Raw genomic sequence first — 22,327 nt, forward strand, 5'->3', positions numbered from 1 at the left:
TATATATATATATATATATGTGTGTAATTATTATGTAAATGTGTATATAAAAATATTAAACTTATAATATTGATGTAATTTGTGTTTATAGGATAACATATTAAACACTAACGTCCGGGAGAAAACCAAGAGGACGCATAAAGGATAATAAATGATAATAAATGATAAGAACCGGCGTATAAACGCGAAAAATATTATGCTCATATTTGTCCAAATACCAGATAAATACACACATGTCCAGAAAATATGCACATGCTCAGAAAATATACACATGTCCAGGAAATATACACATGCTCAGAAAATATACACATGCCCAGGAAATATACACATGCCCAGAAAATATACACATGCCCAGGAAATATACACATGCCCAGGAAATATACTCATGCCCAGGAAATATACACATGCCCAGAAAATATACACATGCCCAGGAAATATACACATGCCCAGGAAATATACACATGCCCAGAAAATATACACATGCTTAGAAAATATACAAAATGCGTAATTGATAAAGGTAGAATGTAAAACGATAAAGAAAAACTTGTTAAAGCATCTAAAATCACCAATATTTTGAAAAGCTAATCGTATTGTAATGCTTCACATGTATTCTTGACTAAAAAATCACAATTTCTAAAGTTTTCGCCAATAAAATCAATATGTAAATACATTCAACGTGATTACTTACTATGTCTTGCAAATACTAAGTATCACATTATTTTTCTCAACATGAATATTTCGTTTGGTACAAGCAGTAGAAACAAAGTAAACGTAAAAAATTGTCATACCAAGGCAGTGCATCAACAAAGCAGGTATGAACTAGTTATTATTATTATTATTATTATTATTATTATTATTATTATTATTATTATTATTATTATTATTATTATTATTATAATAATTATTATTATCATTATTATTATTAAAATGGATACAATCTTTTTTTAAAAAATAGATTTATATATGTGCTTTTCTTTCAAGTAATGACGTTGTGCCAGTCGTTAATATTAAAGTATTAATTTTGTTAATTATTTTAGCATGGAGATCAGTGTTTCTGTGGTTCTCGATATGACCTGTCTCCTCGAGCGACCAACTGCCATATGAAGTGTGCAAACAAAGTGGACATTTGTGGTGGAGTCTGGGCCAACTCGATTTACAGTACCGGTTAGTTCATCAACCTTCGTTCTTTCATTTCATTGCACATTGTACAATAAATGCACTTCAGTTCGAATATTGATATCTACTATCACAAATTAGACATTTTTTTGTCGTTTTCATTCAATGATTCTCATATTTTCTGTTTTGTCTTTGTTTACAAATTTTGTTGTAGAAGTAAGAGCAACCCACATAGCAATAAATCGTCTTCCATCGACTCAGCACACCGTAGCAAAAATAAGATACTAGAATCACTCTGTGTTTTACATCGTACGCTGTATTAAGTAATATTAATTACTGCAGCAGCTAACAATAGAGCGGCTAATACAAAAACAAACGACAATAAAAAATTCCAACAAAGTTGGTTTCCTAAATACAAAGTATATTACATAACATAGAATATATTATTCGTGCGGATATTCATACAAAATGCACATCAAAAAGACATTATATTTCGTTTTTTTTTACAATATAATTTTATATTTTGCATTTTACACTCACAAATATGCAATAATTTTCAGTTTTGTTTATAAAAACGGGCAATTCGATTTCCAGTATATATTAACAAGTAGGTAAAGAATGATATATCCAGTTTGGATTGATTTAATAGAAATCGGCCAAATGTAACCATCAAAATTGAAAATGTCATACCGATGTATTCGTAGTGGCTATCAGTTTTGTCGGTCTTGTGACAAATCGTAGGATATGACTAACCAATCCCGATTCTATCGCTAGAGACCAACTACTTTGGAATCCGACAATATCGCCATATCACCATTGTTATCGGCCAAATCTTCAATTGTCCACCGACAGATTTGCTCCAGTCAAATAGAGAATGGGGTAAAAGAAAATTTAGTCAAGTAATCATTTAAAGAGGAAGTGTTATACAAATGGATTTGTTTATCAAACCAATAAAATTTTCACCAATAAAATTTTCACCAATAAGATTTTCACCAATAAAATTTTAACCAATAAAATTTTAACCAATAAAATTTTCACCAATAAAATTTTCACCAATAAGATTTTCACCAATAAAATTTTCACCAATAAGATTTTCACCAATAAAATTTTCACCAATAAGATTTTCACCAATAAGATTTTCACCAATAAGATTTTCACCAATAAAATTTTCAGCAATAAAATTTTCAGCAATAAAATTTTCACCAATAAGATTTTCACCAATAAAATTTTCACCAATAAGATTTTCACCAATAAAATTTTCACCAATAAGATTTTCACCAATAAAATTTTCAGCAATAAGATTTTCACCAATAAAATTTTCAGCAATAAAATTTTCACCAATAAGATTTTCACCAATAAAATTTTCACCAATAAAATTTTCACCAATAAGATTTTCACCAATAAAATTTTCACCAATAAGATTTTCACCAATAAAATTTTCACCAATAAGATTTTCACCAATAAAATTTTCAGCAATAAGATTTTCACCAATAAAATTTTCACCAATAAAATTTTCACCAATAAGATTTTCACCAATAAAATTTTCACCAATAAGATTTTCACCAATAAGATTTTCACCAATAAAATTTTCAGCAATAAAATTTTCAGCAATAAAATTTTCACCAATAAGATTTTCAGCAATAAAATTTTCACCAATAAGATTTTCACCAATAAAATTTTCAGCAATAAGATTTTCAGCAATAAAATTTTCAGCAATAAGATTTTCACCAATAAAATTTTCACCAATAAAATTTTCACCAATAAGATTTTCACCAATAAGATTTTCACCAATAAAATTTTCACCAATAAGATTTTCACCAATAAAATTTTCACCGATAAAATTTTCACCAATAAAATTTTCACCAATAAAATTTTCACCAATAAAATTTTCACCAATAAGATTTTCACCAATAAAATTTTCACCAATAAAATTTTCACCAATAAGATTTTCAGCAATAAAATTTTCACCAATAAGATTTTCACCAATAAAATTTTCACCAATAAAATTTTCACCAATAAAATTTTCACCAATAAAATTTTCACCAATAAAATTTTAACCAATAAAATTTTAACCAATAAAATTTTAACCAATAAAATTTTCACCAATAAAATTTTCACCAATAAAATTTTAACCAATAAAATTTTCACCAATAAAATTTTCACCAATAAGATTTTCACCAATAAAATTTTCACCAATAAAATTTTCACCAATAAAATTTTCACCAATAAAATTTTCACCAATTAGAAAACGTTTAATTATTTCTTTACCCATATTTCCTCTTTTATGGTTATTTAGTGTTTATTGTATGAATTATTCAATTCAGCTGTATTATATTTATTTTATACATTTTGATTTTACTAAGTATATTTGTGTTTTCTGCAGTTTTCGCTAAAGAAAAATATATATTGCTATTTTCTATAAGTGTCTTTGATTATTTTCAGTTGCTCCCAAAAATGATGAAGGTAAATATTTTTTACTTTAACCCTCTCTTGCTGTGTATTCTTTGCGCGCTTTCTATCACTCACACTTCTGGCTCTCTTTCTTTGTTTATTAACTGCCACAGAAATAATAATGAGAAAAATATCAAACAAAATAAAGGTCATCTCTCTCTGTGTCTCTATTTCCCTCCCTCCCTCCCTCTCTCTCACTATATATGGTAATAAAATTAAGCTGAAAATAAATTTTCGATCAAAAGACACATCTATAAGGATGAAAAAAACTCTTACGGATTCAAGCGCCAAAAATAAGAATGATTTACGAGGGTAAATAGTAAAATTACACAGAAGCTTTATTATACTATCAAGCCAATAATGGTTACAGAAAGGGGATAGGAAACTTTTTGGGTCCTGGCATTTCGAAGCTAAATGATACTTAGGAGAAGAGAAGAAAAAGTCGGCATTATCCTAATATATATATGTAAAAAAACAATAACGATTTAAAAACATTCTAATTAGAAATGGAAATAATTCGCGTGGAGATAATGTGATGGAGAAGAAAAATGAGGAGAGCAATAAAAGATAATAAAAGATAAAAAATAAAATACTTTTAAAGAATCCTTTTAAAAATATAAAATAATAAAAACAAATAAGTATTTAAAAAATTAGGCACTTTAAACAATTAAGAAATAAATTTAAAGCAATTTTTTTCAAAAAAACATCTGAGAGAAAATATAATATAATATGGAATGTGACTAAAATATGACAAAGGGAAAATAAGGTAAGAAAAAATGTGTAAAAAAGAATCAACTTCCTCAGTTTGAGATAACAGGGAGGTGAAGTCTTTAATATTTCAAGAATATCATCCCTCTTTCAAATAGAAAGGAACCAAAGAATGTTGCTAAAAAGGAAAATACCGTAAAATGGAAACGGAAGTTGGAATAGCTGAGCTGTGAAGCAGAAATAGAGTTACGCATAAGGTTTCCTCATCATTGTCGCCATTATATCATTTTCGCGTTTATTTCTTATATTCATTTTATTGTGTTTCCATTTATTTGTTAATCTATTATTTGGTTTAATTTTAGCGCATGAGAAATCGGTTATTTTATTTAAATTCCGTTCGAGAATAATTTGCACTCGATAAATCCACCATGTGTCGTCATGGAAACAGAGTTAAACATTAAATATATTCTGATTTTTCTGTTACACTAATCACCAACAAATCTGTTGTCTGCGTTTTTTCTACTGATGTAGGACGAATCTACCGCGTTGAATCCAAAAATGACATCGTTTTGGCTTAATCAGGTCTAGTTGTTGAACAATGGACTGATGTCGTTTTTTATGTTTTTATTCACGTGTACACATGTGTCGAGCATTTGAGAAAAAGTTGGTAAAATTTTGATTGGAATCAGTTTAAATTTATAAAATCTCGAAATGTTCCTAAAATTAGTGCTCAGCACACAAAAAGCAGGACTAGCCCGTGTAGATGGAATTGGTGCCTTGCAAAGAAAGGAATGCCATCAACGACACTCTAGTGAACAAATGCTAAATACTGTTCCTATCGCTTCCAATCAAGCTTGGCATAATCAAATATTTCACCAAAATTTTGGACAAGAATGGTGACTGTTTCACTTACTCTTCTAGGAATGACAATGAAGAAGTTGAAAGCTGGCATCTTTGACGGTCCAGGCAAACTATCCTTGCGAAAAGAAGGAAAAGCAGGTCTCGCTACAATTTATAGAAAGCCGACATTTACTGGCCTATATGTGAACTAGTTGTCTTTTGTACCAGAATCACGTAAGGTCGGCTTAATTAATACTTTGGTACATAGATCCCTCATGATTTGTTCGCCAAAGGGATTAGACGCCGAACTCGATAAGATTAGCGAAATATTCATCAATAATAGTTATCCTGTTAACCTTATTGATGACTGCATTTTCTAAAAAGTTTGGACCTTTGAAATGCCCGGTTTATTTAAAATTACCGTGGATTGGGGAAAAGAGTAACAGACTTGCCAAACAGATTTGCAGAAGTATTTATGACTGCTTTTATTGTGTCCTTCCGTTTGGTATATACTACGAGACCTGTTTTTCTTCTTTTCGCAAGGATAGTTTGCCTTACATCCAAAATAGCAATATTGTATATCAATTCAAATGCCAGTGCGATGCTGGTTATGTTCGCCGAAAATCCGTGCATCTTTTGACTCGTATAAACCAGCATGTTCAATTGAAGATCAGACAGGGGAAGATGGGGTCTGGTAGTCTCCCTCCTTCTGCAGTCTTGAACTCTGCTATTGGCCAGCATTTGGTTGACAACCTGTGCTGTGCCGATAGATATGAACAAGAATAGTTCGAGGTGCTACATAGAGCGGACCCCAGAAACCATTTAAAGATTTTGGAGTCTGTCTCTATTGCGATGCGTAAACCTTCTTTGTGCCGGCAAAAGGTAACAGATAACGCATTGTTTCTCTTTGGGGAACTTTGAATCTTTTCTACCGCTTTTATTTTTCCCTCGTTGTGCTAATATTTTAATCGTTTTTAAACATTAATAACCTTAATTTTAGTTATCCTTGTACTTTTGGAACATTCAATATTTCCCCATAAGAACTCTTAAAAGTTTCGACATAATATTATTTTTTACGCTATCGATTTTCTCCTGATGAGATGATAGCCAAAAGAGCTCTTGAGAAAATTCCGCCTATTTTATTTAAAACTATATATAAATTCTTTACCTCCAAACAATTATATGCATACATATATATGCATATATATATATATATATATATATATATATATATATATTATACATATATATATATAAATACATACATATATATACATACATATATATATATATACATATATATACATATGCAGTAGCGTCCAAAAGTTAAGGAACGATCGATCATTTTTTTTTAATGGCTTCTTACGTTATCAATGAAAAAGAAAAAAAAAAAACAATTTTTGGTGAATTTCCCAATGTTAAATAATGGTAGTTAAAGAAATTATTTTTTTTATAAATTTTTGATTTTATTACGTATTAGTTTTTTTTTTTACATATAAATAAATTTAATTAAATTACAGGCGTCCAAAAGTTAATGAACGAGGGAAATTCATTATGAAAACATAAAGAATTCTTTCAGTATTTAGTGAAAATCCCCTTGTCTTCAATCACACTATGGCATCTTTTGCTGCAAGACAGAACAAATCATTCACATGTTATAGGTGAAATAATATTCCAGGATGTTTTTATACATTCCTATAAATCATCAAGATTTTTGGGGTTTTTTTCTGTGATCTTATCACCAATAATTTTCCAAACATTTTCAATTGGATTCGGGTCGGGGCTCTGAGCTGGCCAATCCATAACGCAAATATTAGATCTATTTAGCTCTTCTAAAACTATTTTTGCTTTATGGCACACGTTGTCTTGCATAAAGATATCAGAATTAGAAAGATAAGGTACCACATGTTCTCTAATCAATTCTCTGTACATTCGGGCATGAACTTTTCCATAAATTCTCACAAAGAGGCCAGTTCCTTTAGTAGATATCATGCCCCATACAATTATACTGCCACATCCAAATTTTACTGTATTTAAACGCACTTAGGGTACAGTCGTTCTCCATTTTTTCTCCTGACATATGGTCTTTTGTCTGATCCGAAAAGATTAAATTAAGATTCATAAGTAAACTGAACCTTTTCCCCTTTTTTTCTTACACACACACACACACACACACACACACACACACACACACACACACACACACACATGTATATATATACATGAATGCATATATATATATGAATACATATATATATGAATACATATATATATGCATACATATATATATATATATATGAATACATATATATGAATACAAATTTATATATAAAAACATAATATATATATAAATACATATATATATAAATACATATATATATATAAATACATATATATAAATACATATATATATAGAAATATACATATATATATAAATACATATATATGAATATATATATATAAATACATATATATGAATACATATATATAAATACATATATATGAATACATATACATATATGAATACATATATTTATATGAATACATATATTTATATGAATACATATATATATATATATATGAATACATATATATATGGATACATATATATATGAATACATATATATATATATATAAATAAAAATGCATATATATATATATGAATACACATATATATATATATATATGAATACATATATATATGAATACATCTATATATAAATACATATATATATGAATACATATATATATGAATACATATATATATATGAATACATATATATCTATGAATACATATATATCTATGAATACATATATATCTATGAATACATATATATATATATATATATATATATATATATGAATACACATATATCTATGAATACATAAATATATATATGAATACATATATATATATGGATACATATATATATGGATACATATATATATATATGAATACATATATATATGAATACATATATATATGAATACATATATATATGAATACATATATATATAAATACATATATATATAAATACATATAAATATATATGAATACATATAAATATATATGAATACATAAAAATATATGAATACATATATATATATATATGAATACATATAAATATATATGAATACATATATATATATATATGAATACATATATATCTATGAATACATCTATATATATGACTACATATATATATATATGAATTTATATATATATATATATGAATACATATATATATATATATATATATATATATGAATACGTATATATACATATGAATTTATATATATATATGAATACATATATATATATATATATGAATACATATATATATGAATACATATATATATATATGAATACATATATATACATACATATATGAATACATATATATACGAATGCATATATATATATATGAATACACATATATTTATGGATACATATATATATATGAATACATATATATATGCATACATATATATATGAATACATATATATGAATACATATATATATGAATACATATATATATATGAATACATATATATATATGAATACATATATATATATGAATACATATATATATATATGAATACATATATATATGAATACACATATATATGAATAGACACATATATATATATATATATATGAATACATATATATATGAATACATATATATATGAATACATATATATATATATGAATACATATATATATGAATACATATATATATATATGAACATATATATATATATATGAATACATATATATATGAATATACATATATATATAAATACGTATATATATATATATATATGAATAAATATATATATAAAAACATATATATATATGAATACATATATATATTAATATATATATATATGAATACATATATATATATGAATACATTTATATATATATAAATACATATATATACATATATATATGTGAATACATATATATATGAAAACATATATATACATATGAATACATATATATATATATGAATACATATATATATATGAATACATATATATATGAATACATATATATATATGCAAACATATATATATATATATATATATATATATGAATACATATATATATATGAATACATATATATACATACATATATGAATACATATATATACGAATGCATATATATATATAAGAATAAACATAGACTTATGGATACATATATATATATATATAGGAATACATATATATATATGAATACATATATATATATATATATATGAATACATATATATATGAATACATATATATATGAATATATATATATATGAACATATATATATGAACATATATATATATATATATGAATACATATATATATTAATACACATATATACATATGAATACGTATATATATATATGAATACATATATATATGAATACATATATATATGAATACATATATATATATATATATATATGAATACATATATATATATATGAATACATATATATATATATATATATGAATACATATATATATATATATATGAATACATATATATATATATATATGAATACATTTATATATATATAAATACATATATATATATATAAATACATATATATACATATACATATGTGAATACATATATATGAAAACATATATATATATACATATGAATACATATATATATATATATGAATACATATATATATATATGAATACATATATATATATGAATACATATATATATATATGAATACATATATATATATGAATACATATATATATAAATACATATATATATAAAAGTCATATATATGTTAATACATATATATATAAATACATATGTATGTTAATACATATATATATATATAAATACATATATATGTTAATACATATATATAAATACATATATATATATGAATTCATATATATATGAATGCATATATATATGAATACATATATATATACATATATACATTAATACATATATATATTAATACATATATATATATATATATATGAATACATATATATATATTAATACATATATATATATATATATATATATATATATGAATTCATATATATATATATGAATACATATATATATGTATATGAATACATATATATATATATATGAATACATATATATATATATATATATGAATACATATATATATATATATATGAATACATATACATATATATATATATATTAATACATACATATATGTATACATACATAATATATACATACATATATATATGTGTGTATGAATACATATATGTGTATTAATACATATATATATATATTAATAGATATATATATATTAATACACATATATATATATTAATACATATATATATGAATACATATATATATTAATAAATATATATATATTAATACATATATGTATATATATTAATACATATATATATTAATACATATATATATTAATACATATATATATTAATACATATATATATTAATACATATATATATTAATACATATATATATATATTAATACATATATATATTAATACATATATATATTAATACATATATATACATATGAATACATATATATATGAATACATATATATATATATATATATATTAATATTGATATATATATATGAATACATATATATATATTAATACATATATATATTAATACATATGTATATTAATACATATATATAATACATATATATATATATGAATACATATCTATATGAATACATATATATATATATTAATACATATCTATATATGAATGCATATATATATGAATACATTCATATATACATATATATATGAATACATATATGAATACTTTCATATATATATATTAATACATATATATATATATATATATATATATATATATATATATATATATATATATATATATATATATATATGAATCCATGTGTTCAATGAAATAGGCTTTTCAATTATATTTGATCTTTTCTGTATTCCAATTTCCGTAGTCTTGAAACTTACTTTTACTTAGATATAACAGCAGAGTATATATAAAATAATAACGGTGTAGGTACATTTGAAGTTTCAAGTATTTTTTTTTCCATCAGACAATTCTTTTAGTATATCAAACTTCGTTAGGTTTTGTTACGCTCAATATGTTCACTATATCAATATCCAATATGTTTGTGCGCAAACTGCTCAGAATTGTTTTTATTTAGAAAAATTCGCACAGCAATATTATGTTGAAAAAAAGAATTCCCCCCCCCCAAAAAAAAGACACTGCATCGCGTATTTGATAGCCATCTTGATAATAAGAGTACATCCGGTACTAGTTCATTTATTAAATTCAAATATTCTGAAAGTATTTAATCCGCAACGAGATTGTATATATCATAATGTTACATAATTAAACTAATATGTATTGTTTTTGATATGCTCACATAAAACTGGAATAGTTTTGTTTAGATCCCAGATAAGAAACCGCATTTAATAACTTTTTTGTGTGGTCATCTTAGTGCTTTTCGTATTTTTTTTTCAGATAAAATTACCTTGATTTATAATATATATAATTATATAAATTAATATATAATTAATATAATTTATAATATATATATATATATATATATATATATATAAACATGTATAACATTGTTAATGATCAAATAAATTTACAAAACCCTAAACATAATATTAGTGAAAACCATTATGCTAATTCTATTAATATATCTTACCAGAAACAAATGCAACAGAATTTTAGCATTGAAAACATACAGTTAATAGATACTGTACCCCATTTGACAGAAATAGTAGGATTAAGCTTATTACTTTTTTTCATAAAACGTTTGAAACTGAGAACCTCGTCTTCAGAAACAACTTCCCAGCTATAAAAAATATTAGATCAAACCAATGTTGTAAATAAATTTAAATTCCCTGTACAAGAACGAAACTCTCATAATAATAACGCTAATACATACATTGTATATACAACAACATTGTGCCGTGGGTGTACTACACCTACACCAATGCCTAATGCCAATATTTACAAAATGGGCATAACTATTAGTATCTACAAGGATATGTTGGTTGGAGAGGACTCCAACCAACACACCCTTTAGATAATACTAACATTGTTCAGCATGAAATTAATTTGAAGGCAATTTACAGTAGAATGCAACATCCTACTATTAATAACCGCATTAGAGATGAATAGCAATATACTAAAATTCCTGACGTAGCGCTGAAATGCTGTACTTTGTAGGCATTAGAACAGAGATTTTTAGATTTAAGACATCAGCTTTTTATAAAGTTTTTATCAACGTTTAATTGGTTGCGTTTTCTAATACGCCGTTCTGCTTACAATTTAATTTGAATTGTAATTTCACTTTTTACTCTAGTTCAATTTCATCGCACGAATTCTAATTGAAAATGACTCGTAGATGCATCGGAAGTGGTTATGTTTCTTGTAAAACATCTATAAATATCTTCGACTTCAATATAACAAAAAATAATCACACAAATACCTCCGCTCTATTCAATCATATTTACTTGAAAAAACATGACGCATATATAACATGCATATATATATATATATATATATATATATATATATATATATATATATATATGAAATCTATATATATATACCTAGATGAAATATATATATACACCTATATGAACTATACATATACACCTATATGAAATATACATATATATATATATATCCCTAGATGAAATATATATATATATACATATACGCATATATATATATATATATATACCTATATGAAATATATATATATATAAAAATATATATATATATATATATATATATACCTATATAAAATACATATATATATATATATACTTATATGAAATATACATATATATATACTAATATGAAATATACATATATATATATATATATACCTATATGAAATATACATAAATATATATACTTATATGAAATATACATATATATACATACCTATATGAAATATACATATATATGTGTGCCTATATGAAATATACATATATATATATACCTATATGAAATATACATGTATATATGCGCCTATATGAAATGTACATATATATACATGCGCCTATATGAAATATATATATATATATATATATGTATATATACATATATATGTATATAGTTAGATGAAATAATCATATATAGAATTATATAAAATATATACGTATATCTATATGAAATATATATATATATATATCTATATGAAATATATATATATACCTATAAAAATATATATATATATACGTATATGATAAATATATATATTATATGACATATATATATATGTATATATATACCTATATGAAATATATATATATATATATATATATATATATATATATACCTGTAAGAAATATATATATATATAAATACCTAAAGTAAATATATATATATACCTATATATATACCTATATATAAAATATATATATATATATATACCTATATATATATATAAACCTATATGAAATACATATATATACATATATGAAATATATATATACACACCTATCAGGCATATATATATATATATACCTTTATGAAATATATATATATATATATATATATATATATATTCACGTATATGAAATATATATATATATATATATACCTATATGAAATAAATATATATATATATATATACCTCTATGAAATATATATATATACCTCTATGAAATATATATACCTTATGAAATATATGCATATATACCTTATGAAATATATATATACCTTATGAAATGTATATATATATATATACCTATACAAAAAATATATATACCTATATGAAATATATACATACATATATGCCTATATTAAATATATACCTATACCAAATATATAGATATTCCTATATGAAATATATATATATATATACCCATATAAAATTATATATACGTATATATATTTATATATATATACATATAAATATACCCATATGAAATATGTATATATGTATGTATACATAAAAATAACAATTAAATTTACCAAAATTATCGTACATGGTGAAATCATAGTGTGTTATTAATATTGACGAATTAAAAATAATAAAATTCTCTCATCAAGATGAATAAGCTAGATAAAACCATATAGAAAATTGCGGTTATAATACGAGCATACGGTTAAGAAAACACATGAAAAAATATATATTGATACGGATATATATATATATATGAAATATATATAGAAATACCTATATGAACTATATATATATATATATATATATATAAAATACCTATATGAAATATATATATATATATGTATATATATGGGTATACCTATATGAAATATATATATATATATATATATATATATATATATATATATATACATACCGATAGGACACATATATATATATATATATACCTATATGATATATATATAAATATATATATTTAAATATATATATATATATGAACATATATATATATATATATGATATATATATATACCCCTGACATATATATATATATATATATACATATGAAATATATATATATACATATGAAATATGATATATATATACATCTGAAATATGATATATATATACAGGAACAACATATATACATAAAATATATATATATAAAAATGAAATATATATAAACATGCAATATATATATACATGAAATATATATATATAGTATATATTTATTAAATATATACATATATATATATAAAATATATGAAATATATATATAATACACATATACTAAACACATATTTATCTATATATATATATATACAATACATATATATCCATATATATATACATACTTAAAATGAATATATATGAAATATATACATATGAGACATATAAATATATATATGAAACATATATATATATGATATATATATATATATTAAATATATATATATATATGAAATGCATATATATATATATATGAAAAGTATATATATATTTATATGAAATACATATATATATGAAAGACATATATATGAAATATATATATATGAAATATATGCATATATATATATATGAAATTTATATATGTATACACATATGAAATATATATATATATATGTGACATATATATACATATATTAAAAATATACATATGAAATATATGTATATATATATGAAATATATATATGTAAATATATATATATGTATGAACTATCTATATATGAACTATATATATATATATGAAATATATATAGTTATATATATATATATAAAATATATATATATATATATATATATATATATATATGAAATATAATGGATGTATATATGTAATATATATATGTATATGAAATATATATGCATATATGAAATATATATATATGTATATATGATATATATATATATATATGAAATATAATGTATATATATGTAATATATATATATGTATATGAAATAGATACATATATGAAATATATATATATGTATATATGAAATATATATATTAATATATGAAATATGATATATATATGTATATATGAAATATAATATATATATAAATATATTTATATATTAAATATAATATATATATACATGTATCAATATGAAATATATATGTATATAGGAAATATATATACACATGACATATATATACATATGAAATATATATATATAAAATATAAATATATTTTATACATATATATGAAACATATGTTTATGAAATATATATATATAGGAAATATATATATATATGAAAGATATATATATATAAAAAATATATATATGAAATATATATATATAAAAATATATAATTATGACATATATATATATTTGAAATATATAAATATGCATATAAATATTTTATATATATGTAAAATGTATATATATATATATATGATATATATATATTACATGTATATATATATATATGAAATATATATAGATATGGAATATATATATATATATAAAATATATATGTATAAAGTATATATATATGAAATTTATATTCAAATATATATATATAATATATATATATAAAATATGACTATATATGACACATATATATATAATATATCTATGATATAAATATGTGATATATATATTATATATATGATATATATATATAGGAAATATATTTATATATATGAAATACATATATATTAAATGTATGTATAAAATATATATGTATGAATATATATATATATAATACATATATATATATGAAATATATATATAACATATACATATATATGAGTATATATATGAAATATATATATATATGAAATATGTATATATGAATAAAAAAATATATATATAAATATATATATATTCAATAGATATATATACATATATATGAAATATATATATATATGAAACATATATATTTATTAAACATATATAAATATATATGAAATATATATATATATATTAAATACATATATATATTAAAAATATATATAATAAATATGTGTATATGAAATATATATATATATGAAATATATATATATAAAATATGTATATATGAAATATATATGAACAGTAAATATATATATATATATGAAATATATACATATGTGATATATATATATGAAATATTTTTATATATATGAAATATATATGTATATATGAAATGTATGTATATTAATATATATATATGAATTGTATATATAAAATATATGTGAAATATAGTCATATATATGAAATATTATATATATGTGAAATGATATGATATATATATATATATAAAATATATATATGAAATACATATATATATATATGAAATATACATACGTGAAAAAATATATATTGAATATATATATAAATATTGGTACAAAATATATCTATGTACAATATATATATATATTAGATATATATATATATATATATATATGATATATATATATATGAAATATATATGAATATGAAATATACATACATATATGTGGAATACATATATATGTTATATATATCAGTATGCGAAATATATATATATATGAAACATATATATATGAAATATCAAATGAAATTTCATATATGAAACATATATATACATATATGAAATATATATATATATATTATATATATATATATATATGAAATATATATATGAAATATATATATATAATTAATATACATATATTAAATATATATATTAGATATATATTTGAAATATATATATAAATTAAATATATATATATATGAAATATATATATATATATTAAATATATATATATAAATCTAATATATATAAATATATATGAAATATATATATATATAAAATATATATATAAATTAAATATATATAAAATATATATATATAAAATATATTTATAAATTAAATATATATATATGAAATAAAGATATATATATATATGAAATATATATATATGAAATATATATATATATTAAATATATATATATGAAATATATATATATATATATGAAATATATATATTAAATATATATATATGAAATATATATATAAATATTTAATATATATTAAATATATATATATATGAAATATATATATATATATATATATATATATATATGAAATATATATATATATATATCTATAAATATATATGAAATATATATATATATATGAAATATATCTAAATTAATATGAAATATATATATATATATTTGAAATATTTTTATATCTGAAATATATATATATATAATATATATATATATGACATATATATATATATATGAAATATATATATATATGAAATATATATATATATATGAAATATATATATATATATGAAATATATATGTATATAAAATATATATATATATGTATATATATATATATATGAAATATATATATATATGAAATATATATATATATGATATATATATATGTGAAATATATATATATATATATGATATATATATATGAAATATATATATAAGAAATATATATATATATATAGGAAATATATATATATTAAATATACATATATATATATGAAATATATATATTTATGAAATATATATATATATGAAATATATATATTTATGAAATATGTATATATATGAAATATATATATTTATGAAATATATATATTTATGAAATATATATATATGAAATATATGTATTTTTTAAATTTATATATATATATGAAATATATGTATTTATTAAATTTATATATATATGAAATATATATATATATGAAATATATATATGTGTATGAAATATATATATATATATCTATATATATGAAATATATATATGTCTATATATATATGAAATATATATATATATATATATCTATATATATGAAATATATATATGTCTATATATATATGAAATATATATATATATATATATATATATATATATATATATATATATATATATGAAATATATATATATCTATATATATATGAAATATACTTATATATATATGATATATATATATATATATATTTCATATATATATATATATATTTCATATATATATATATTTGAAATATATATATATATTTGAAATATATCTATATCGGAAATACATATATATCTGACATATATATATATATATATATATGAAATATATATACATACATATATATGAAATATATATATATATGAAATATATAATATATATGAAATATATATGTATATATGAAATATATATATGTATATATATTAAATATATATATATATTAAATGTATATATATATATATTATATATATGTATATGAAATATATATATATGATATATATATGAATTATATGTATAAGAAATATATATATATATGAAATATGTATATATATTAAATATATATATATATATATATGAAATATATATATTTATTAAATATTTATATATATATTAAATATATATATTTATGAAATATGTATATATATGAAATATGTATATTTATTAAATATATATATATATGAAATATGTATATACATGAAATATATATATTTATTAAATATATACATATATGAAATATATATATTTATCAAATATATATATATATATATATGAAATATATATATGTATGAAATATATATACATGTATGAAATATATATATATGAATTATATATATATATATATGAAATATATATATATATATGAAATATATATATGTATGAAATATATATATATATGAAATATATATATATTTATGAAATATATATATATGATAAATATATATATATATTTATGAAATATATATATATTTATGAAATATATTTATATATATGCAATATATATATATGAAAAAAATATATATATATGATAAATATATACATATGAAATATATATATATATCTATGAAATATATATATATATAAATATATGAAATATATATATATATGAAATATATATATATATATATATAAAATATATATAAGTATGAAATATATATATATATGAAATATATATATATATTAAATATATATATATATATGAAATATAAATATATATATATGAAATAATTATATATAGGAAATATATATATATAGGAAATATATATATATACATATATTATATATAGATATGATATATATAAGTATATATATATATATGAAATATATGTATATGTGTGAAATATATTTTTATATATATATATTAAATATATATATAATTATATATGAAATATATATATATAATTATATATATAGCGAGAAAATAAAAATGAAGAAACCGTATTATGTGTTTATCAACGTTCCGTCTTTATTTCGAGACTTTTTCTGGATTAATGAGATTTAGAATAAAAAAATACAAGTACAAAATATTTGAAAATGTTTCACGTGCACAGTTTGACGCAGTTCTGTTTCAGAGAAACGGAAAAAAGTCGTTGGAAATTCAAAAGGGATAGGAGGGCTGGCGTAGTTAAAGAGAAGAGATTTTAGTTACGTCATATAGTCGTTAATGTAATTTTAAAACTCTGATCGCAAGTTAATATTCTTATTGGGAAAAAGATATTTCTGTTGAAATTCAAATATAAGTTTGTAACAGAAATAAAATGAGTGTTTTTTATGTAATTTATTGATTGAGATTATGTGTTAATTATTACAGGGGGTATGTGAATGGTGTGAGTAAGTTAACCTGTGTCTACAGTTAAATAATGTTCTTTTAATAAAAGTTTACTTATTAATGACGCTATGTTATAGAAACCTCCACGTAGTTTAATAGTGCTTGAAATTGCGAAAAGCGCAGATTCAAGAAGTCTCCGGCGTGGTTTATTTGAAATAAATTTAAGTACTTTTGCTTGTTTAAAGTAAAAAATGTGATTATGTTGCAATGAATGGGAGAATAATGCACTTAGAGAATTGCTATTTTTTATATCTCTTTTATGTTCATTGAGCCTTTTTTCCAATTTACGCTGGGTGTCACCAACGTATTTTTGATGGCAATTATGTCAAGGAATAGTGTATATACCTCCATCGGAAACTGGTTTGTTATAGAGATGTTTCGTGGTTTTTAATATATGTTTTATGGTTAGTGATGTGGGTTGTACGATAGGATTTTTTAGTTTGTTTAGTGTGTTATAGATTATTGTATTATTGGTGTGTGTAGGTAAAAGAAGATGTATGTTTATGAGAGAAAGGTCTGGTGTATATGATTTTTTATTATTATTTATTATGGAAAATATTTGTGTGGCTTTTCTCTTAGCATTCAATATGAAATATGTCGGATATTGCAAGGTTTTCAAAATGTTTGTGAGGTATTTGAATTCTTCGTCCAGATATTCAGGACTGCAAATTCTGAAAGCGCGTAAGAAGAAACCAATTATCATCCCTGTTTTTATTTTATTATTATGGTGTGAATAGAAATGTATGTAATCATTTTTGTGTATGGTTTTGCGGTGAACTTTGAAGGATAGTTTATTATTGGATTTTATTATAAGTATGTCAAGAAAAGGTAATGAGTTATTGTTTTCTGTTTCATAGGTAAACCTTATGGAAGGTTCGACTGAGTTTAATTTGTCTCTAATGATATTTATGCGCGTATTTTCAGGAAGAAAAATTAAAATCTCGTCAATGTATCTAAAATATTCTGTGTTTGGAGGTAATCTGAATTTGAAAGAATCAGATTCTAGGAATTCTAAGAAAAGGTAAGCTAATACTCCACTAAGAGGGTTACCCATAGGAAGACCAAAACTTTGTTTATAGAAATTGTTATTGAAGTGAAAATAAGTCATGTTAGTTATAAGTCTAATGATTTTTATAAGAGTGTCGGGAGGAAAAGGTAAGTTAATGTTAGATCTGTTAAGTGTTTATGGAGTAAATTCAAGCATTTTTTAATGGGGACATTAGTATATAATGATGTTATATCTAACCTGTGTATAGTTTTGTTTTGTATGTTAATTTTTTTTTTTATTTTGTTCAGTAAATCTCCGGAGTTCTTTATGTGGGAGGTGCTGATAGTGTCCAGTAGTGGAGTCAAAACGTTGGATATGGCACGTGCAATTTTGTGTGTGCCACTACCGATGCCGGATATTATAGGGCGCATAGGGATGTCTGGTTTGTGAGTTTTGGGGAGGCCATATAGTAATGGAACATTGGGGTGGTATTCAATGTATGACATCCAAGTTTTATTGTTTTTTATAAGTTTTTTGAAAATCTCAACACTTCGATTTACTGTCTTTAAATCAGTTTTGGTGTAAGTGTTGTTGTCTGCCAACATTGTGGAAACCTTTTCCAGGTATTCGTCTTTTTCCATTAATACTATACCACCACCTTTATCAGCTGGTGATATAATCAAGTTCTTGTTCTTCGCTAGGTGTTTCAAAACATCTATGTATCTCCTAGGAAGTACAGTTTCATATGGATGAGTAACTGCAACAGAAACAACACCCTGTATGAAACCTTTTTGAAAATCCGTATCTTCATGTTTGTAATACTTCAAAATTGCGTCGGTGGTAATATTTGAATGTATGCACGTTGCGAATTTTAGTCCAACACTAAGGGCTTCAATTTCGGTGTTTGAGAGTAATTTGGTAGAAAGATTTTGTATTAGATCCGGCCGTATTATAGTTCACCATTTGTTTTCTTTTGAATTTCCAATGTCTTTTTTTCCGTTTCTCTGAAATAGAACTGCGTAACACTGTGCACGTGAAACATTTTCAAATAATTTGTACTGGTATTTTTTGTTTCTAAATCTCATTCATCCAGAGAAAGTCTCGAAATAAAGACGAAACGTTGATGAACACATAATACGGTTTGTTCCTATTTATTTTCTCTATATTGTCGGAATACTATTTCCATGATTTTCATCATTTATATATATATATATATATATATATA

General features: G+C 20.5%; 1 protein-coding gene across 1 annotated transcript in view; it reads left to right on the top strand.

The window, feature by feature from the left end:
- Nucleotides 1–22,327, top strand: part of LOC145259645 (uncharacterized) — a 195,932-nt gene that overhangs the window by 116,880 nt on the left and 56,725 nt on the right. Inside the window, exon 6 of the mRNA XM_080117302.1 lies at nucleotides 1,038–1,164. Coding sequence (XP_079973428.1) covers nucleotides 1,038–1,164 — 127 coding nt within the window. The remainder of the gene's footprint in view (nucleotides 1–1,037; nucleotides 1,165–22,327) is intronic.

This window comes from Euprymna scolopes, chromosome 35, assembly GCF_053919585.1.
Source record: "Euprymna scolopes isolate OS-2025 chromosome 35, ASM5391958v1, whole genome shotgun sequence".
NCBI classification, from domain to species: domain Eukaryota; kingdom Metazoa; phylum Mollusca; class Cephalopoda; order Sepiida; family Sepiolidae; genus Euprymna; species Euprymna scolopes.